The sequence below is a fragment of the Corvus brachyrhynchos genome, unplaced genomic scaffold (genome assembly GCF_000691975.1).
Source record: "Corvus brachyrhynchos isolate BGI_N302 unplaced genomic scaffold, ASM69197v1 scaffold83, whole genome shotgun sequence".
In the NCBI taxonomy this organism is placed as follows: domain Eukaryota; kingdom Metazoa; phylum Chordata; class Aves; order Passeriformes; family Corvidae; genus Corvus; species Corvus brachyrhynchos.
Window position 1 is genome coordinate 956188 of NW_008238464.1, and position 22933 is coordinate 979120.

At 39.3% G+C, this 22933-nt stretch overlaps 1 protein-coding gene across 5 annotated transcripts in view; it reads left to right on the forward strand.

Annotated features, from left to right (window-relative positions):
* Positions 1 to 22815, forward strand: part of UBE3A (ubiquitin protein ligase E3A) — a 57612-nt gene extending 34797 nt beyond the window's left edge. For 3 of the 5 annotated variants that reach the window (XM_017737007.1, XM_017737003.1, XM_008635796.2), the window contains 8 exons: positions 5818 to 5962; positions 9562 to 9767; positions 11985 to 12149; positions 12545 to 12700; positions 12795 to 12868; positions 13332 to 13475; positions 13693 to 16832; positions 17451 to 22815. In XM_017737007.1, the coding sequence (XP_017592496.1) occupies positions 5818 to 5962; positions 9562 to 9767; positions 11985 to 12149; positions 12545 to 12700; positions 12795 to 12868; positions 13332 to 13475; positions 13693 to 13813 (1011 nt within the window). In that variant the 3' untranslated portion in view covers positions 13814 to 16832; positions 17451 to 22815. The remainder of the gene's footprint in view (positions 1 to 5817; positions 5963 to 9561; positions 9768 to 11984; positions 12150 to 12544; positions 12701 to 12794; positions 12869 to 13331; positions 13476 to 13692; positions 16833 to 17450) is intronic. The other 2 variants (XM_017737004.1, XM_017737006.1) reach the window with 2 other exon arrangements.
* The last annotated feature ends 118 nt before the right edge of the window (positions 22816 to 22933 follow it).

The window sequence follows — 22933 nt, forward strand, 5'->3', positions numbered from 1 at the left end:
CTTAAGGGTAAAAAAGATGATGGAGAGGACATAAAAGATGGATGGAGAAGTTGAGTGAGAAATAATGGTTTTCTCAACTGGTAGCCCCTTGTTTTATTATCAAGAATCAGGCTTAATGTAAGCAAAATGACCTTTTTTTCACACTGTGTGCCTTAAAATGCTGAATGTCTTTGCCCAGGACCTGTAACTCTTTGTGCAAGAAAGATCCATCAAGAGCTAATGTACATTACAGGCATTTTGATGTGAGCCACACACAAACCTCAGGAAATCTCTAAGCTGCAATTGTGCTGGTAGCTGGGAAGCTGGTGCAGGGGAGATACTGTTCCATGCTGTCACCTTTCATCAGGGAGTGCCTGATCTGTTCAAGAATTGCGAGCTGTTGTTACTCGTACTCTCTGTACCTGGTTGAGAAGTGATTTTAGTAATTTTCACAGTTACTTCCTAGTTGGTCTGAAACAGGTCTGGAGGAAGCTCTTCAGTCTCGTGTCCTAAGCCTTAAAGCAGTTTGCTCTATCTCTGATGGGAATCTAAGATGGGTACCATGAGCTTCTGTAGCAGCAGTGACAGCATCAAACCTGAGTGAAAGCAGCACTGGATGAGTTTGCATCATGGATGGCTGCAGTTTTGGGTGTACAGTATTTAACTTAGGAAGTATCTCACTGAAAAATACGAGAAAGATCTTTCCAAGATAATGATCTTCAGTAGTGGAAGCATGTTCCTAGGTCTGTTCAGTGACAAAATGTTTCTAAACATGCTTAAATTACAGGTGATTGATTACCCATGACAGCTACCAACATATTTACCCTCAAATTTCATATTTTTTTTAACTTAAGGGGTTTGAATATTTACAGACCTTTTTGAATTGTAAGGAACTACTGTTCAGGTCACTAGACTTGCGTCTTTACAGAAGAGTCAGTGAAGACTTTTTTGAGTATATATGGAATAAGTGATGACTTCCTGATAAAATTATTTTCAAGAATATTGACTAAAATGAGGTTGAGATTGTCTTGATCGTATTTTCCTTATTGATGTTGAATATTTTTCAAACAAATACTTTGATCAGCATTTGCAATTACTTGCAAACACTCTAAATACTGGCCGCTTAATTAGTTGAGCTAATGAAGTCATTACCAAACTGTTTTTCTTCTATCAATACTTAATATTTTAGCTTTTATAATTCAGTATGTGTATCTTCTCACTTTCTGGACTTCATTAAAGCTAATATGAACACTGGTAAGTGATTTTTTTTTTGTTACTATTATTACCGTAGGACTTTTTTTCTTTTACTAAGAATTTGAAGCTATGCTTCTTAAATACCTTAAAAGCAATATCTTGTTTTTAAGTTGCTTATTAAGAGAATCTTAGTTCCCTGAAACACATACATCTAAGGAAAAATTTTGGTTACAAATTCATGGTTCAGTTTCTTTGCATGTATGAAACTTGCCTCAGAAATTTATTTTTCATTTTTTATTGGAAATCATTTAACGAAACATCTTTCTTTGTATAATATACTTCTTGTATACTCATTTGCATGTTAGTCTGAAAAGTCACCCAGGGACAAGGGTAGAATGTTGGAATTTGTAACACTTTAGTCCCCACTTTTTTTTAAGGAACCCTTATATTTGGGAGTTGGTTTGTAGTTCCTGAAAGCTCAGTTTGCAGTTCCTGAAAGCAGTTAACATGGTTTTTTTTTTTTCTATCTAACAGGTTTAATAGGTTAGCTGTACTGCTGAGTCATGTTGTGTGAGTGTGGTGGTAATGAAAGGAAATATATCCTTAAATCCCCTCTTCTGCCTTGTCATTCCCCAAGAGCTATTTCTTTCATCCCCTTCCTCTGAGTTTACTCTTGCCCCACCCCCATGGCCCAGGTTATATGTGGCGTTCTTCTCAGGTAGCAGTAATTTAAAGGGTGTGAGTTATGACACACAACTTCTGCAAGTGAAAATGTGGTGGATTCCTTCAGCAGAATCTGGCTTGTACTTGCTTGCAAATTAGAAATTCACTTTGACAAACTTCTCATGGAATGTAGACAGCTAGTGGGCAGCAGCCCTCTCCTGCTAGTAAATACTTGGCTGAATGTCTTGATGACCAAAACTCTTACGTGACACCTGAAGCCAGTAGGCACGTTCTCTCCCATATTAGCAGCAAAGTACTTCAGGAGATTTAACATTGTTTTAGTCAAAGTTTGTGTGTCCAGGTGAAAATGTTATCACTGGTATGCCTTGGTTGGATGCAGAGCATGTGACTGTTGATGTTTGCAAGCTCCAAATGCACGAACTGTAAAGTACAGCTGGGGAAAAGGCTGCTGTGTCATTATATGTCAGTAATAGTGACTATTACTTTCCATGCCAGTTTTTAGAAAAACTTGTTGACCAACTTATGTCATGATGTGTCACTGGTACTCTCAAGCTTTAATTAGTTGTATTCTGTCATTTTTGCTATCTAGTGTGGAAAATATTCCTGCCTTTGCCTTAAAGAGAACTTTATGTTATGCTAGAACTTAAGGTGGTTTGTGATCATTTTTAACTGCATAGAAATTAGTTCAGTTGCTATCAGTTTTAAGCAGGTTGCCAAACTCCGGTGTTGCATTAAGCTTTTAAATGTTGTCATATTTCTGAGGTTCAGTGAACATTCCTGTCTTTCAGGAAAGCAGTGTTATTCTGTAAACAAAGTAAAATCACCCAATCTCTTAAGCTGTGGTACAGTGTTGTGTTTCAGCAAACAAAATACAGATATTCTTTATAACGTTGTCTCTCAGCTTTCAGCTTTTCAATTCAGACATTCTTCTGCTGCTTTAGACATGCTACACACCTGCTTCTTAGGAAGTCCCTGGAAAACACGATTATTTCAATGACTTGGCCAGTCAAACTATCGTGACAGAAAACAACTTCTAAAACTTTGGTAATTCACACAGCTGGATTGTGTTTATCCAGCAGTATCTGTGTTGACAAGATTGAGGTAGCTGTGATTACTAAAAACAAAAAAGAAAGGCCCCAAAAAACCCAAGAACCAGACAACTATAACTGAAGTTCATACTTCCCTGCTATAGAAACACTGCTGCAGTTCTGCTAAAATCCAGTGTCTCCTTACTGCTGTGTCTGCTGCTGTTTCCCACTGCATTCAGTTTTTATTGTGAAGCATCAGTGTTGACATGGATATTCAAAAGAGCAGCTAAACCCACAACTTTCAGTTGAGCAGCTTAGCAGCATTTTCCTGCTTATAGAATCTACTTCAAGGAGCATCAGGCTTTGCTCAAAATACTGGCTTTTGGGTAATCCTTTATCTGTCTTCCTTGCATATATCCAGTGCACTTGTTCTAATCTGCCTAGCCAGCATTGCTCAACTAAGACTGTTTCCTTCCTCTTTTTTTAATGCTGTTTTTTTCTCAGCCAGAAAACAATTTTGAAATTTCTTTAACTGCTCTAGATGTATAAATATGATCACTTTCCTTAGTGCATTTCCATGACACAAGAGAATCATTACACTAGCACAAAGGGTTGCTGTCCCAAAAGAAAAGCAGACACAACATTTGCTTTCTCAGAACTCATCAAAATTCATAAAACATGCAATATAGTAAATTACTGGTGATAAAGACTATGAAGCCAACAAAGTCGTGACTGGGGACAAAAAAACCCCACAACTTTATTGCTGTCAGTTTTAAGTGGAAGGGATCCAAATAGAAGAATTTCTGTCTCTCCAGCTTGAACATTTAACCTGTATTTACAGTTTTAAATAAGTGCTAGCTCTCTACTTTTCAAGAAAAGTTGCAGGCTTGCCTTCATGTTTTTTGAACTGAGATTTATATGCTGTGAAGTTACATTCCCTCTCTTTCCAAATGTAGTTTTCAATACCAGGCAGTGCAATTTTTTCTCCACATGCTCCTTTTGCATGGAGTGCTTCAAAGTCTTCAAACCTGTTATGATAACCACCCTAACTCTGTCACCCATCCTGCCCTGCTGTGCTGCTTGGATCATGTCTGGCTGACTTGGCAGTTAGCAGAAGAAAATGTGTCTTGCTGGTGGTGTGATTTTATGAGTCAATGGTGTCATTACTGCTGCCTTTACCTTCTCTGTTCTGTTCCAGTTTTACTTTACGCTTCTGTAGTAAAATTACGGGCTGTAAAGAGTGTTGGCATGTGTGCATAAGGTAAGGTAGTGAAATAAAAAGTAAGGTTTAGCATGCTAAGGACACCTGCTGGTAAGTACAATTTGCAGTAGCCCGAATCAGAGGCAAATCTCTCAAGTAAATGGTCTTGGTAGAGGAGTATGCAGGTCCATCGGTGCCTTAATTTACTGCTGCTGAGTTTTCTTCACCACGTAGGTATGTTTAGTCTAATTGTGCTGTGTAAGTTTAACCAATGTGTTTATGCTTTTAAGTAGCTTATTTCTTAGCAGCTGCAAAATATTCTTGCTTAACTTTTGATTTACTGAAAGGATACATTTTTGTTGTAATCAAGTGAAGGACCTGGCAATGTGCGCTCACAGCCAGAAATCCAGCCATACCCTGGACTGATCAAAAGCAGCATGGCCAGCAGGTCAAGGGAGGTGACTGTCCCCTTCTTCTACTCCATTCTTGTGAGACTGCCCCCTGGAGTGCTGCATCCAGCTCTGGGTCCCCAGCATAAGAAGGATGTGGACCTGTTGGATTGAATCCAGAGGAGGGACACAAAAATGATCAGAGGGCCAGAGCACCTCTCCTGTAAAGACAGGCTGGGAGAGTTGGAGTTGCTCAGCCAGAGAAGAGGAGTCTCCAGGGAGACCTTATGGAACCTTCCAGCACCTAAAGGGGGCTGATGAGAACTGGAGAGGAAGTTTTTACAAGGGCATGTAGTGATGGGACAAGGGGAAATGACCTCAATAGAGAAGTTTATATTAGATATTCAGAAGAAATTCTTTACAGAGAAGGTGGTGAGGCGCAGCAGCAGGTTGCCCAGGAAAGTTGTGAATGTCCTATCCCTGGAATTGTTTGAGGCCATGGGGCTTTGAGCAAGCTGGTTTACTGGAATGTGTCCCAGCCCATGGCAAAAGGGTTGGAACAAGATGATCTTTCCAGGTGCTTTCCAATGCAAACTGTTTTGTGATTCTGTGACCTCTAATGGCCTTTAGATAGACTTGAAACCCTTTCTTGTAAAATTTCAGATTTTCTATTGGCCTTAAATGAATTTTCACTTTCATAGCAGCAGTGCAGTAGATCTGTTTAAAGGCACTGAAGAAGTAAGAGCAAGAAATTTTTGAGACTTCCTCATTTAGAGTCAAGGAGAGGGGGTTGATTTGACTGTAATATTACTGTCTTCTTTGGTTTTAGGGTTTTTTTTCCAGCTCTTTGTTTGAGAGATGCAACTACTCATCAAAGGCTTATTTTCTGTCTTCCAGTCTGGAAACATGTCTGTGTAATCCCTTCACAAAGCCGTTTATTGTCAAACATGTGGATCATATTGCAGACTCTTCATTGTCAGATGAATTTAATTAGCCCAGTAACACATCTTTTCTTCCTTTTTCTGTGAATTGTGTGCAAAACAATGATAACTTATTTTAAATAAGTGCTTAGAAGAATAGAAATAGAGAAGGCTAACAGCCTGTGAGCTTTAATGGGCTAACAGATCGGTTCTGTGGTAAATTTCTTGCTGTGTTAATCCCCAGATTCTAAAACATGCTTAGAGTGATTTAGCCTTACTATTGATTTCTCTGATTTTACTGTTGCGATTTGTGCTCACTTTCTTCTTTATTTTTGTGGGTACTTTTGGTTTCATTATTTGATACTAAACTATTCTAGTAAACAGGTTTACTAATTAAATATTTCTATCTCTTCACTCAATAGCTAGAGATGATTGCCATGGAAAATCCTGCAGACTTGAAGAAGCAATTGTATGTTGAATTTGAAGGAGAGCAAGGGGTAGATGAAGGAGGTGTTTCCAAAGAATTTTTTCAGTTGGTTGTGGAAGAAATCTTCAATCCGGATATCGGTATGTGTTCTAATAATTTACTGATGTAACAGATTTTTCTCACAAAAGGTTGGTTGGCCTGGATAATCTTCCAAACTGGATTGTTCCATGTTTATGCTTTCTATGTCCACTGCTGCTTCTCTCTGAAGCTCTCCAGATTCATTGATGGTGAGGAGAGTATTTGAGCACATTGAGGCTCCCCATGTCATCAGCAGTCATCCTCCTAAAGGAGGAATGATGGAAGGAGTAACTGTGTATAGTTAGTGAGAGCTATCATTGTTTGTTTGGATACAAATCAGTAGTACAGGGTTTCTTTGCAGGGTTCCTTTGTTTGTTCTCTCACCTTTCTCCTCACTTTGCTTTGTGATTAGCTTCTAGAATTAGTAATCAAACCAAAGAGGAAGAGCTTCTGCAATAATGCAAGAGTAGGACTATGGTGAGTTTTTGAGTTATTTCCTCCACTTCCTCCAGCTTAATAAGTCTGATAGTCTCCATTCTACAGATCCAAAGTGTGACAGCAATGTCAAATTTGATTATAGTTAAAGAATTTAGAGTAATTTGATATATTAGAGCCATAATTTTGTTTGTGTTTCAGCAGTCATATTTCCATCATATTCTTTTTTTCCTTGCTCCCTGCACCAATCATTTATGCAAGGACATGCTTTAGTGTGCAGCTTGTCTGCTACACTGAAAAGATGAAAATGTTATAAAATTATAAGAATACTTTGTGTTAGAATAGAAATTAGAGCTGCCAGGTTCCTATACTAATTTCACATTTTATGTGAAATATGATGTTACATTGTACTTCCTGTAATGGCTTCCATGAAAGAAGCCTAACAGCTCATGGCTGTTAATTTGGTTTCACTAGACTATTTTAAAAGAGAAAGCTGCTGTTCTTAGTTTTGTATCTTAGAAAATTGATGAAAATACACAGAAATCTACTTTGACCAGGTTAGAGAGGAAGTATCAATATCAAGTACCCAGAATCAGTAACAAAAATCTGAACCTTGGCACTTGCCCTTTACCATATGCAAACCAGTTCTTATAACAACTGGTGCAGAACCATAGACAAGTCTTACTCAGTCTGAAAAATGCTATGAACTTGGAGAGATCAGGAATCTGAATTAGCTTACTTTGAAGTATGGCAAAATAAGGAAATCTTAGTACTTTGACTGATGAAACTTTATTTTCAATGCAAAATAAATACATTTCCAACTTGAGATTATCTAAACAGAAGTTATATGGGTGTATTGAAATACTGTTTATTTAGTGATGCTAAAGTCGGCTTAAGCGAAGATCCAAGCACTGTGTATATACTCCCTGCATTTAAAGATAGGAGATAGATTAGATGTGCATGCATATTGTAAATTTTACTTCTGTATTAAAAATGTAAAAAAAAGTACATACACATTTTGTATTCATAGTAACTCTGGGGGGACAAAGCTTTTTATTGGCTTTTGGCTTAAGTGTGTAAAAGCAGAACACGTAGCTTGCATTCAGTGTGTGTGTGTGTGTATATATGTGTGTATATATATATATATGCATTGCGGTATAGCAGTTCATGTATGCATCAGATATACTAAGTGTGACATTTGTTGATTTATAAATGCTTTCTTTACCTGAGAAAATGAAGGCGATCCTTTAAATGGAATTTAAAATGTCTGTCCTTTAATAGGTTTATTTGGAGAGATGTATATTGTTATTATAGTTTCTTCAACTTTTTGAGTATTGCCATATTAAACTACCTTAAAGTTTTACTCAAATGAGGCAATAACTCAGAAAAAATCATGGATTTATGACCAGCAGTCACCATGGTAAAGGGGAAGAAGTGATAACTTCATATAGCTTCAAGGGCAATTGTTTTCCCCTTCTTGCAGGTTCCAGTTTCTTCTGGTGTTTCATTATTATTTTAATGTACTGTAGTCTTAATTTTGTTAAGGGAGTAAAATACTGTATTTTGCCTTAAAGTGTTTCCAGATGTGGATCTGGGTAAACTCTTGATCCTTCATTATTAGACATTTTCTGGAGTTGTTTGTTTTGACAGTTTAACTTTTCCATGATATTCCAGTTAGTACAAGTCATTGCTTTTATGTACCAGTAATCCAGAAGTTACTTCAGAAAAGTTCAGAAAACGGAATACAGGATTTTATATAATGTTTGTCTTACATATGTCTGAGTTGCTCATCCATTTCTGATTTCCAGTTGCCTTATCTGATGGGTCAGTCTATTATTTCTGTGCTCCCCTAATGGCTGACCCAGCTCTAGTCACTTAGGAACATAATCCGTTCTGGGGAGTAGCTGGAGTCTTTGAATGAGCTTGTAGTTCATTTCCTTACATGAAATGAGAAAAGAGTCTTTATCTCTTGATTGTAGATTATATTTTCAGTCTTCAGAGTAATTTTTTGTTCATGTGGCTTTGTAATCAGTTTGTACATCTGCACAGGTTGTAAACAAGCCTATCTTGTAAGAGCTGACAAGATAAATCCTTATGGCAAATGTAGTTGATATTCTTGACCACATGGATCTGACTTCTGGTGTTTTGAGAATAAACAGCCTGGGGCATTTTTACTTAGGCTCTGCCTGAAAATCATGAGACTTAGCTGTACAAGCATACCTGTCCAGGGTAGTCTCTCTCACCTTAAGTCTATGGGGTTTGCATTTATATTGCTTTAGTATCTAGTCAAGTAAGCAATGGATTTTATTGTAGGTTTCATTTAAATAATTTATAGCCTGTACACAAACTCCAGTTCCATAAACAAGAGCTATCTTGTGTCTTGCTACAGCCAAAAGGGTAAGGAACTCTGCCTGTCTCTTGTCTGCACGTTTTTCTCCCTATGCAGCTTCTGGCATGTGTCAGTTCAGCTGTTTGTTGAAGTCTTCAGTGCTCAGCTCATGAACTGAGCAGGAAATTGGTCACCTGAAATAGTGAACTGAGTGAGAGAAGCAAAACCACTCCCTTTAGACAGTGACAAGGTGTTAAAATTGCAACCCTTTCTGTGAAGCCGTGATCCATTTTCCCCTCAAGTTAAAATGTGTGTAATAGCTGCCGTAACAATGGTCCTTGAAACAAGCAAACAAATCCATTGGGCATCTAACTCTAAAATCATGTGTGATGGTTATTCCCTGCTCCATCATCATAGCTTCTAATTCAGTAGTAGGGCTGCATCTAGTCCTGTTCCTTTGCTGAGACTGGCCTTTGAAGAAAGGCTGTCACTTTTTAGTAATTAGAGTCCTTCAGGATTGTTTCATCCACATGTTTTTGACCGTGTTCTTTTCTTGCACTGTTGTATTTATCAAAGTCACAATCGCTGTTGGAGATGTGCTGCTGGTCCCTCAGTAGTGGAGGGGATGAAAGCTTGCGTACATGCAGCTTCAGTGAGTGTTGCAGGATATTGTATAACAGTTCTCTTGCACACTTTTAGTGGTGATGTAACAGTGTTCTGAGCAGCTCCAGTCACCCTAAGGTAAGTAGTTTCTCTTTGGCATTCAATTCAGTATAATGTTAAGTTAAACGTGTCTTAAAGGCTAGTGCAAATGGGTTTATAATGGTATGTTTTATGTGCCCTTTTTATTGAATTGTTACCATAATCGTTCAACTTTTTGGGGTTTTTTTTCAACAGGGATGTTCACATACGATGAGTCTACAAAACTGTTTTGGTTTAATCCGTCCTCTTTTGAAACTGAGGGTCAGTTTACCCTGATTGGCATAGTACTGGGACTGGCTATTTACAACAACTGTATACTGGATGTACATTTCCCCATGGTTGTCTACAGGAAGCTAATGGGCAAAAAAGGAACTTTCCGTGATCTGGCAGACTCTCATCCTGTAAGTTCCTTATGTTCTTTAATAGTGCATTTTCCATGCAATAATGTAATCTATATTTCAGTTAAACACAAGATCACTGTCAGAACTGAAAGTGAAATAACCAGTGACCTGAGTGAAGAGTCTGTATTTGTTAAAATAAATTCATAGGCAGTAAAATCTCTTTCTACATTTGGTTTGGAGGAGGCAGAATTGTAGTGTCAATGAATAGGGCTCAGTATCAATAAAGCTTTGTTTTATTTTTTTACTGCATAAATTGCTAAATATTACTAAGCATTATTAAACATAAACAAGTATGTATCTTCCCAAAGAGACTTCTAAAATTAGGCTGTTTATAGCTATTTGTGGAGTTTCTATCAAAAAAAAGTGAAAGAGTAAACATGCAAAGGTGTGATGCTCTTACTGGTTTTTGTCTAAAGCAAAAGACAGATGAGGCAATGTATTAATATCCCTACAGTTAATGAATATCCCGTATCAGAGCAGTGATCAATGTCCATCTTCCCACACTCATTCCCAGCCAGTGGCTGTACACAAGCAGTGAGCTGTCCATGTGCTTTATTAGATAGAGCACACAAGTGTGTGTGCAGGATGTCTTGGCCCTGCTCCACCTGCAATCAAAGATCACCAGTAGCTTCCCCTCATGTTGCTAGAGGAGTTATTAGCAAGCTTAATTTTGTTTCAAACACTGGAACACTTCCCTTTTATAAGCAGTTATACAAAATCCTCATCTTTTCAAAAAAGATTAGTAAAATAATACTGTCTAAAAAGAACTGGCCTTTCACTTTTGAAAATGAGTCATGTGTAATCAAAAAATGTTATCTGGTCTGCTTTGCATGGCTACATACAACAGCATGCCAGATTCAACCAGTTTCTCTGTATAATGATTTTGAGAAATAGTGCCCCAAGTTTCCTCTAACTTTTATTACATATTCAGAACTCTTTATGACCAAAAAAAAGTGGATGCATTTCTATGGAACAGGGCAGTCAGGGCATTTCCTAATTTTTCTCCCCTGCTTTTATGTTTCTCCTCTAACACCTACACTGATTCCTTTTAAAATAATCCTTTTTTTAACTCTTTGTGTTTTCATATGATTTTAACACTTCAGAGCTTCTCAAACCCAAAATGAAATTCACAGTAGTCAAGCCTCCCAATGCTTTTTCTAATGCTGTAGAGCATGGAGAATAGGATGTTCACCAGCCCTCACCACCCATGGTTTCAAGTCCAGTGATTTTCAGTACAAGGTCCTTTTTAAAGATCCTGTGGAAAAATCAAAACCACACAGATAGTGAGAGGTTGAGGCTTACATGTAAACTTTCATGTTTCAGTTAAAACATTGAGGGGAAATGTCTTTCTTCTACTTCACTATAAAAATACAGTTGCACACAGTTGTCACTTTCACCTTCACTTTGTATTCTTTAGCCCCTACACCTCTATCACAGCCAAATAATAGTTCCTTTTCTGCACAGTCTGTGGTTTCTAAGAGATTCTTGGGCTTTTCTTAAGGCATAGCAGGGAGGAAGGCTGGTTGCTCCTTGGAATAGAGCAAACTCTTACAGGTAATTTCAGATTCTACTTGGTGAATTCTGACCTAACTTGAGGTTCAGTGGGGTATTTTTGTTGTTGGTTGTTTTTTTTGTTGTTTGTTTTGGTTTGGTTTTTTTTTTTTTTGGTTCATAAATGTCGTCTTATGTTAAAGACTGCCCCATCTGTGTTGCTTCAGGATTACTTCCTAGTTGGTTTGTGTTTTAAATAAGAAGTAGAAGATAAAAGCCTGCTGTCTGAATTTTATCTGATATAAAATACAGGGGTTTCTCTGATTTTTAACTTAAAAATGTTCCCCTTACTAGTGTAACATATTCTGGTTGCCTAAAGTAAAGACAGATTCAAAAGACTTAAAAGAAGAGGTTATCAAAGGCTTTTAAACTGCAGGTTTGACCATTGCATTTTGGAAGATTGGTGGGTACTAAAAGGCTCTTTTAAGGGAGTTATCACTGATTGCCATGTTTCTTTTTTATCTTAATATCTTCTATTGTTTCTCTTTACAAATACTGAGCTTAGTAAACAATTGTTTGGACTGCTATGGGAGATTTTTATGTGACTTGTGTCATAGAATATAACAACCGTTTTTCGAGGCGGGTGGTTTCATGTCTTCTTGTATTGCTTAGTGAAATCTTATCAAAGCTTATTTGTGACAGACATGTATTTCTTTACTCTGTTAGGTTCTGTATCAGAGTTTGAGAGACTTACTAGAGTATGAAGGAAGTGTGGAAGATGATATGATGATAACGTTTCAAATATCTCACACGGATCTCTTTGGCAATCCAATGATGCATGATTTAAAGGAAAACGGTGATAAAATTCCTATTACAAATGAAAACAGAAAGGTACATGTTGCACACTGAGCTTTTTAAACAGAATCTGTAGTTCTTAGATCTACTGTATGTAGAATTATGTAGAACCCTATAAAGGTTTGGTCTCACTTACAATTTTAAAGTTTAAAAGGCTTTTAAAATTGCCATAGCACAGTGTGGTTGCAAACAGAAAAGGTTTCTCTTAGAGAAAGCATCGATACATGTACACATAGCTTCTGGGTGGGATGTTGGGCCTGTTTGAGCAGTATTTGAGACTTATTCTTTTGTGTTGCTGAATAGAAGCTGAGCGCAGATGATCTGCACAGAATTACAGAATCATTTAGATTTTGGGGTCTTGTATTTTTGGGAGGTACTTCAAGTGGCATGTGTTGAAGCACTAAGTTTTTTTGGGGTTTATTTCCTTGCAGGAATTTGTCAATCTGTATGCTGACTATATACTCAATAAATCAGTAGAAAAGCAGTTCAAGGCCTTTCGGAGAGGATTCCACATGGTGACCAATGAATCTCCTTTGAAATATTTATTTAGACCAGAGGAAATTGAATTACTTATTTGTGGAAGTAGGGTAAGAATTCTGAATGTACACTAGAGAGTGGAGCTTTTTTTTGATCCTAAATATACAATTAGTGGTCATCTTTAAAAATATCATCTTCTTACAGAATTTAGATTTTCAAGCACTAGAAGAAACTACAGAATATGATGGTGGCTATACAAGAGACTCTCTTATTATTAGGTAATTTTTTCTAATTTTGTAAAGATAAAAAGCACTTTATCTGCTTTTTTCTTCATAATGAATTTAATATTGTTAGATTTAGTATTTTTGTAGTACTGGAGATGCAAACATCTTGTGTAATTTCACTTTTCTCAAGTATTGTCATTAGAGAAGAGGAGATGGTATAAGTATTGTTGAATCAGTATAATTCCTTAGGAAACAGGAATAATAAAATATCTGCAGAACACAGCCAAATTAATTTTTAAAGCCAGTTAAACTGCAGTGTTTGGTAATATTTCTGATTTCTATTTCTGAATCTCATTTATTGGTAAGTACATTCTGAGAGTTTTGGTTTATGAATGCAACTTGTAAGCTTGATGTTAAGACAGATTAGAATTACTACACCTTCAAAGCTCAATTACTTTTGAAATTTATATCAAAGAAAGTTTATGGTTTATTTACTTTTTGATTTCTTCCTTGGTAGGGAATTCTGGGAAATAGTCCATTCATTTACAGATGAACAGAAAAGACTGTTCTTACAGTTTACAACAGGCACAGACAGAGCCCCTGTGGGAGGACTTGGAAAGTTAAAGATGATCATAGCCAAAAATGGCCCAGATACAGAGAGGTAAAAAAAAAAAAAATTCATTTTGCTTGTTTTTTTAATAAATGAGAGTGAATTCCCTGCTTTTAAGTTATTGACCTAGTTAAATCTGAAAGTTGAATCTATAAGAAAAGTATATTTTTTTCAAATTCATTCTTTTTGGACTTGTATAATAGAGATGTATTTCTTTTGCATGTTCCAAACTCTGAATTCTTTTCTTGTTTGTTTTTTTGTCCCACAGGTTACCTACATCTCACACATGCTTTAATGTACTTTTGCTTCCGGAGTACTCAAGCAAAGAAAAGCTTAAAGAAAGATTATTGAAGGCCATCACATATGCCAAAGGATTTGGCATGCTGTAATAAGTATAACAAAAGGGATTAAAAAATGATGGTGATGATGTCCCTGTCCAAAAAGGCCATAAGATAGTGAGCTACAGTAGTCACCTGTGTTTGTGCCTCCCTTCTTTACTGGGGACATTGGGCTGGAACAGCAGATTTCAGCTGCTTATATGAACAAAATCTTTATTTTTTCTTTTAGCGTGAAAGTGTTACATATTCTTTCACTTGTATGTACAGAGAGGTTTTCCTGAATATTTATTTTAAGGGTTAAATCACTTTTGCTTGTGTTTATTACTGCTTGAAGTTGAGCCTTTTTGAGTATTTACAAGAAAACAAACTGTACTCTCCCAAGGAAAATATTGCCATCATTTGTAGACCATGTAACCTTCAAGTATGTGCTATATTTTTGTCCCTGTATCTAATCAAATCAAAAACTGTACTTTTTGAAGAGTTTGCTTTTGAAACTTGAAGTCTTGAAAAACAGTGTGATGCAATTACTGCTGTTCTAGCCCCCAAAGAGTTTCTGTGCAAAATCTTAAGAATCAATAAAGATGGAAGGGAGAACTTGGAATGTTAAATTGCAGCCTTGAGAACTTTACTTTAGTCACAGCACAACAATTAAAATTCATTTCACTATATGTTGTCTTCACATGTCTTGTAATAAACTGTGTTTTTAATTAGGAAACGTTTCTTAGCATATGAAAGGGTAGAAATTTTAGTTAATTTTTTAAAAAAAGAAGTTTACTGGGGAAAGTGCATTTTCAACTGAACAGCTTTAGAGTAGGGAGTGAAGTGTCTGGAAAAAAAGATAGGAAGTTTTTGCTATATTATAAACAAAGCATGTGGAAGTGCACTTAAAATGAAGTTCTATTCTTAATTGCCTATTATGTTGACATTTTAAATAGACAATCCAAAGTCTTCCCTACATGTTATGTCATCATCATTTATTTAATGAATATTTTTTCCTACCTATCAAGGCACATGATCAGTGTTGCACCATAATCTAAAGGGATGGCTACTGTATTTTAATCTCATCTAACAATAAGCAAATTGAACAATATTAAACGTGAGGCCTACTTCATGTTGTACACTTCCAGCCATTAAATAAACTGTTAGAAAGTAAGTACTAAGGTTATGTTCATCTATTACATAAAGTATTCAGTAGGTTTTTAATTTAACTCTACAAATCATATCAGAAATAAATCCTTTACCTTTCGTAGTCTGTGTTTAATGTTAATTTCTCCTGTTGCAATATATGATGAAGGGATTATGCATTTGTAATTGCAGATGTAACTGGCATATCTCTTTTCCAATACAAGCTGCAGCGGGTGTGCAGAGCTGAGCTTGTGCCTTGACAATTGCTATAACTACCGATCAAACCCGTGACTGTGTGGAATTGGCATTAAAAGGCTTAGTTTTGAAATCATTGGAAAAAGAAAAGATGTCTTTCAGGACTATTTTAATAAATTCTTTCTAGTAATAGAAACAGACAACTGTTATGTAACTATGATGCTGAATAAAACAATGACCTTTTTTCACCATGGTTCAGTGAAAAAGAAAACAAGTTACTTTCTTACTTTGATAAATTAGTTATTAAATCGTTTGATTAGAAATTGTTGTAGTACTGCATAATTTGAGGGTTGCAGGTACGGAAAACTCTCCGGAAGTGAACTGTAGTGATGTGGGGTCCAGCGATGTTCCCCTCTGAAATTCAAGCCAATGCCAGGTGGCCTGGACACACGGGACTGAAACTTACTGGGGAGGGAGAGGTGCTGTCTGTCTTCTGGCCTTTGATCTCAGAGGTGGCCCTTAGGACCTGCCCTCTTGTATGTTCCTGAAGAAGAAGACACAAGATGCCCTACCTCTCAGTGTAGGGTGGTTGACAACAGTGCCTGCTGAGCTCTTCAAGTTTGGAGCAACTTTCACTGTAGCTGGTAAGACCAAGATTTGCCAAGTGCCTTGAGGTGCTTCGCTACAAGCGTGAACACATCATGATACTGCTGTGTGGTATGTACTGTCTCCACAGTCTAATGCTGTCAGGCTATATCCCTGTAACTCTTCTTATGCTGATTTAGCTGTGGTTTGTGGTTACGCCCAGCTGACAGGTGTATGTGATTCATGTTGGCGTTTTTTATATAGGTCTGAAAGCTGTGCAGACAGCATAACTGGATAGCAATACAAAGTTCTCTAACTCAGCTGTTGACGTTGTAAATATGCTCTTTCTGTTTTCCTTTAGCATTAAGATTAAAATAATACATAATTGCATTGGCCTTCAAAAGCATAAGTTGTTTTTCAAGGAATCATTTTCAGGTAAGATATAAGTACTTCATGTTTGACTGATTTCTCATGTAAATATATACTGCCTCCCCCCAAACACCATTGTATTGAAACCTGATCTCCTTAGTGCTGGTATAAGTGCACTAGTTGTTCAGCAGCACCAGTTGATAAGGTTTGAATTTAACATTGAAGTCTTGTAGCTGCAGGCTGCATTTCTGCCCTACAGAAGTTTCAGCCAGAATTCTGTTGTTTGAAAGGGAAAATGCCATTTTAAGTTGGGTTTGATTTGGGGTTTTTTTTGGGCTCCAGGCATACCTGGAATGTCTTACACAATGTCTAGCAAAGTTTAGGTCTAGGAAACTTGGAGATTTAAGTGTACTAATGTGTCATGGAAATACTTCTCTTGAATGAGACATAAGATTCCTCTTCCAAGGCAGTAGTCTGATGCCAGTGTGGTGGTGCTCTCTCCACAGGGTGTCTTCAATATGTTGACGAGAAAATATTTTGGACATCTCAGCACTGCCTCATTTGACAAGTGAAAAATACCTCTTCAAGTATCTCCTGCACCCTAATAGACTGCCAGGATGTTTCCAGCCTTGGTGCAAAGGGGCCATCAGGCTTCCATCTGTGTTTTATACAATCACATGCTTCAAAAATGATGATAGTGCAAGAGAAGAAGTAGTGCACTGAAAAGAATCATCTTAATGTGGCACTTTTTCAGATTTAATCAGGAGTAAAGAAGCGGTTTTGTTTAGCTCTGGAGGTATGTTAGTACATAATGCTGCGTAAACAGAGCATCACCTTTTAAAAGATGAAAGGTTTTGCTTCTTGCTAAAAAGATTTCAGGAACAGCCGTTGATGCCTTAAGAGGCCTCCAAGACACAGAGACTAGACAGGAGTAAGGGAATAAAAGTAGCAGGTATGTATTTGAAAGGCCTTCAGAGGTACCCCTGGGGAGCCAGAGGCTGTTGCCAAGATGGACCCCAAGGTGGATGACGGGTCACGAGTTCGTCACACTTTTACAGGTTTGGTTCATTTGCATAGCAGGGTTAATTCTCCAATTAAAGCTTCAGTTTAATGATGTAATTCCCCTCAGCTTACCCCTCCCCTTTAGAGGCTCTTTGGTTTATACTTTTTGGCCTAGGACAGTCTTGGTGTCCTTGGAGAGTAGGCCCAGGGAGGCTTTGTTATGTCTACCTAGCACGAGAGAGCAGAAATTAACGGGCTACAAGAAACTTCAGAGTTACACACTAGGCAGTACAGGATTTGAAAAATATAGAAGTTAAAACCTAAGGCATTACCGTCAGGAGTGAGCATAGTTCAGTTAACTAAGTAATTGTGTTTTGTGAACTTCTCACTGGGCTTGTCTTCCATTTGGCAGGCAGCGGCCTGAGACAGGATGGTGGCAGCCAAGGGGCCCCCTCCAACCTTGCATTCTGAGGAAAGCTGATGCTGGAATGGGCTGAAAATGGGCCCAGGGCTCCAAGCAACTCCATGTTACAGTAGTCAGTCTGTGCCTCTCATCCAACTGGCTTCACTGCTGAAGCAGGAGCTTCCTGTCACATCTGACACCACACAGGTGTGATGGACATGGGGGGCTTAGCCTCCAGGGAGCTGCAGTGTGAGCTGCCCAGGTGCCTGCAAGGGCTTCTGCTCTGTGGAGCAGGGAGTTGGACACAGGTTTCCATGCTGCTGATGTTCTGGAAGAGGACAACCCCCACATCCTCAGCTTTAAGGTGTTTCCCTTGCACTGTTGTAGCCAGTTAATCTCCAGGTAAATTTTTAATCTCACAAGAGGATTAAAAATTTCCTGATTGTCTCAAGAGTTTTTATGATGAATATTAATTGGGTGGAATGTTTGAGCTGTGCCTTATTTATTATGCAGAAAAACTCCATCATTTCAGCATGCAAGATGGAGCAGGAATTTCTTCCAAGTTTAGCTATTCAAAATCAAGCCTTGCCTAACAAAAGCTGAGTTTATTATGCTTAGCCTGAGTCACAAGGGTTTGTGTTAAGTTCCTTACAGTTCTTGTTCATAGTTGAAAGTTTTAATTAAATTGTCATAAAACTCGTAAGAGCATCGGGGACTTAATATTAAGTTAATTTTAAGAAATTCAGTTTTATACTGTATCATGGAAGGGACACTGCTTTAGAAATAAGAGTTGACAACTGGCATTAGTCTTTAGACAGATCACTTCTTACACAGATGAATTCATTAGGAAAACCATGAAATGTCATTGTATTTTTCTCCAGTGCTCCATCTGAAGATGTCTTCAGCTGTTGATTTTTATTGTTGTTCTTCATTAACCAAATTTAAAAGTGTGTGGGAAGATGGTTTTAATTGTAGATATACAAGTGTAGTTTTGTTCTGTTCTGCAGCACTTGTAGGATACATCAAGAGAGCGATTCTGATAAACAACTGAAGTTTGCCTAGTGCGCTTGTGTTTATGGATGTCTTGCTCAATATATATCCTGTGTTGGGAGTTCTGTGTGGGGACATGTCTAAGAGACAAGGACATTGGAGATGCAAGTGGAGGGTGGGAATCATTCTGTTTTAGGACAATAAGATTGCATTAGGAACTCCTACATTATTTTGCTGGCTAGGTTTGTGCATAGTTTTGAGACTTAAAAATTGAGACCAGAGCTGACTGAAAGTCAGACAGCAATTGCTGGAGCTAAACCTCTGCCCTTGGAAGGACAGACAGCACAGCTCAACTACAAACAACTGCACCTGCTGCTCCTGCAGCGCTGGCTCACAGCTTGGACTGACCAATGTCAAGTCAAGATAAAATATGCAGAGATTTGTAGCTCAACCATTACATGCAAACCTGACATGAAGCCTTTCTTGTTAATGTCACTGAAGGCTCTGGGGTATCTGCTGTGCCACTGATGTCATGCACAGAGAAAATCCTTTAAATCTGTCTTCCCACTGCATCCTTCTGCTTCCAAACCTGTACAGGACAGCAGTATGAGTAACAGTGCCAGGAGTAACTGGCCATGAAATGGCAACTAGTTGAACTTTCCTGTTCCATGTTTTGATCTGCCATACATCATGTGTTGCTACCTTTGATTTAACATTTCCCTTTGCAAGCACTCTGTTTGAGCAGCAAGGGGTAAAGATCAGGTGAGCCAGTATGTTAAAATTGAAGGGGTTTTGTTTCCTAACTGATTTTAATAAAAGTGGGAAACTTGGCACAAGAATGTTTTCTAGATGAAATTTTTTTTTCTAAAGAAAAAACTCCTTTCGGCCATGCACACTGCTTTTTAATTTTTGTCATCTTTGCATGAAGAATACTATGAATTTTGTAGCAAGCCACCTGAAATAAAAGACATTTTGGCTTTGCCAGTTTGGGTACTCCAAAACAGACTTATGAGCATCTGATAAGGGTTGCTCTTGCACTGTTTTTTTACACCTTGAATCTCTCTGGGGAGGGTCTAATTCCCAAACTAAAATCCCCAAGATGATGATATCCTTTCTAACAAAATTCCTGTCTGGCTGATTTGGTGTAGGGCTGGAGCCACCAGGCTCTCCTTTTTGCCCTAGCTGTAGTGGCCAGCAGCCAGCCTGGGTGAGAGCATTGCACTTGTGCTAGGATTTGTTCCAGACAACGTTCTCAGGTCTTTCAGAAGCAATCCTGCTTCAGACCTGCAGCAGTTTGGACAAGCAGTGTTATCATCCAAGGCAGTTTTCTTGCTAGCTTTGATTTTGGAGGAGAGAGGATTTCTTGTGTGGTTTAGGCCCTAGGAAAGGTTTCCTGGGTTTGAGACCTCTGTTGCCACCTTCAGAGGATGGGTTTAGTCCCTTCTTTCTCTTTGGTGCTCTTGGCTTCTTCTGCAGGACAAGGGCTGGCCTGGAGCCAGCACTTTGGGACACCCTGTCCAGCTGCAGCCCAGCAGTGACACTGGGGGCAGCTGGCAGCAGTGATTTGCCTGCTGCGTCCAAGCCTCATTGCTGCAGGGCTGTGGGTGGTAAAAATGGGCTCTTTCAGCAGTTTCTTTCTGGCATCTGCAAGGTGGAAGCCTCCAGCAGCCATACTCTGCTGTTTTTTACCTTTCTTCTGGGAATCTTGGATCCTGAGGATGATTGCAGCCTCGGGGGTGTCCTAGTGACTGATGGCAGCATCAGTCGGTCTCATCACCTCCTGGGTTTGCTCTGAAATTTTCCTTTCACCCTTCCCAAGTAAGAGTGAAGCTGTGTAGGACTAAACCCCCATATGGAGTAGGCAACTCTGCTGTGCTGCACAACAGGTCTGCTCTCAGCACTGGCAGGCAGTGGCTGGGGAGGGGGAACATGCCCTGCTGAAGTCATTCCTGTCACCCATCAGTCTGGCTTGGGCCCCTTCTGGCCACCAAACTAAGTGTAAAGCAGTTTAGAAAACTCTGCAGGGGCTCCCCTCTCTCCTTTCTCTCTCTGGCTCCAGATTGCAGCACCCCTTCTGTACCAGCCTCCCTCCCCCTGTGGCAGGAAGCTGAGCAGCTTGGGGTGTCTCCCTTGCCCAGCATGTCTGTCACCCCTGCTCTTGGCTGTGGGTTTGAACTGCCAGCAGCTGCCCCAAGGTGCTGCATGGCTCTTTTCTTGCTCCTTCCTCACTGCACTCATCCTTCTTTGGCTGCCAGTGCTCACAGCTGGTGCAGTCAGGTTATGGCAACAACGGTGTCAGCCTTGAAGCCCTGAATTGAAAGTGTTTCTCCTTGGGGCAGCTCATCTGTCAATCTACCTTGAGCCAAGAGCCTTCCCTGTGCTGTCAGTGCTCAGGTTGAACTATGCACAGAGAAGCCTGGCTGTGGCTGACAGGATAAATGAGCTGTGGTGGTAATTGATGTGTTTGGAAAGGCATGAGGTGCTTTTCTAGAACAGCTCTGCAGCTTTGTGCTGCTAGAAATAAGCTTTTTTCCTGACATTGATGCAAGTGTGGTCAGAGGCAGCTGTTACTGCAAAGAGATGAGGCATTGGGTTTCAATAGTCAGAACTTAAAAATCCCACCTCTGGATTATTTCCTTCACTGAGAGTACCTAAAGCTGTTGCTGTAAGAGAGGCCTTCCTGGGCCAAGCATTGGACCTGTGAACAAGCAGCCTGAGGACTTAATTTAAACAGCCTAAATCTACGAGTAATCTGAAAACAGTGGGAATCCCACTGCAGGAAGTTGGATTAATTATATGCACTATTATGCAAGTAAAGTATTTGTACTTTGATGAGGAACTGGCAATTGGTTCTCCTAAAAAGAGTAGATCTTTACAGCACAGTTGGTTTGAGTCATCAGCCCTGGAGACAGGCTACACAGTAAAATCTTTTTGTGCTTCTCTCTCTCCTTCTCTGAAAAGGCAGGTAGTGCCTGTGGGCTCTTGCCATGCTACTCACCTAAAGGGGCTGCTCAGGTGTGACTGCTGTGGGGTGGCTCCCCTTCCAGGGCAATGAGAGAATATAACTGTTGACAATAAGAACAGAATGGTTTGGGGGTTTTTCCTTGTCAGGAGACTAAAGAAACAATGTATTAAAACAGACAAAAAGCTAAGAAATTAATAGCTATTCATCAAGCTGCCCATTGCTCTAGAATACAGCTGTGCTTTCCTGATTTTCTGTGTTAGTATTCTTCATTTGCCCTCTTACAGAAAGGTTGGTACCAGCCACCACAAATGCTAAGGAAAGAAAAATGAAATAGCATCCGTTAGTAAATTCCTTCCATGTTTCTGCACTTCTGGTTTTAGTACTCTACCCCAACTTACCTGTACAAATAAGACAGGTCTCTGTTAGAACTGGATAGTGTCCTCCTCAGCCTCTTGGGAAGACAGCCCATGGAAGCTGAGCCATTTGCACTGCAACTTGCACACTCTCTGCAGGAGCCCAGGTGATGTCCCAGCTTCTGATGAAGGAAGTCTGTGAGACCTGCTGTTGCTTCTGGAGTAAAGCTAATGTTTGTGTTCATCCTTAAATAACGGCTTAAAGAATGCAAGCCTTTCCTCCTCCCTCCGCTCCTAGGATGTGGAATGGGGAGGATTGCGAAAACAGAATAGCAGAACTGTATTTGCCACAGTGAAGCTGCAAGGGCAGTTGGCAGCAAGCCTCAGCCCTTGAGGGTGAGCTGGAAATGATTGTAAAATCTGAATTTCAGAAACAAAAGGCCTGACCATTTTCAGCCCTAGAGCTTGTTCCTCAGGGATTGTGTTCTTCCCTCCTCAAACACCCTTCTCATGCTCTGGACTGTGGATGGGGCTTGGGAGGAGAGGGGAGTCCCAGACTGATGGCTTTCCTCAGGAAAGCTGCCACAACTGCAGCCTTGCGCTTTAACCACCTGTACAGTTGCCAGATCCATTTAGTGCATAATTTGTTTTGCTCTCAGGGATACATGAGGGGTTTCTGCAAACGCTGAATTATGTAGACAAGGGTTTGATTCTTTCTGTTTGTTCCAGGTTGGAAACATTACTAGAACAGCTGAGGGACCTCGAAGTCAAGTGCAGATGCTGTCATCTTGCAAATCTTGAGGGTGAAGAGCAGCTCTCCTTTAGTCTGCCTGTGTCACCTCGCTGGACAACCTGGCCTCGGTTTGGCCTGTGAATGTCTCATCCTTGGTATCAGCAGTGATGCAAACACGAGTGTGTCTTCCAAAGCCGGCAACACATGGACCAGCTCAGAGAAAGCACTAATGCTTTTGTGGGGGAAAAGGACAATGAGCAGTTTGGATTTTAATGTAAAGTAGAGCCCTCTTATTGTACATTAATAAATATTTGGCAGGAATGAAACTCTAAAGCTGATGCCTTGGAGAAAAGAGTTAAAAAGCATAATTGTACCTTCCCTGGGCTGTTTCTGAAGAAAGTGCACTGTCAAGCAAACCCCAACCCTTGGCTGTATAAATACATCAGCTGTT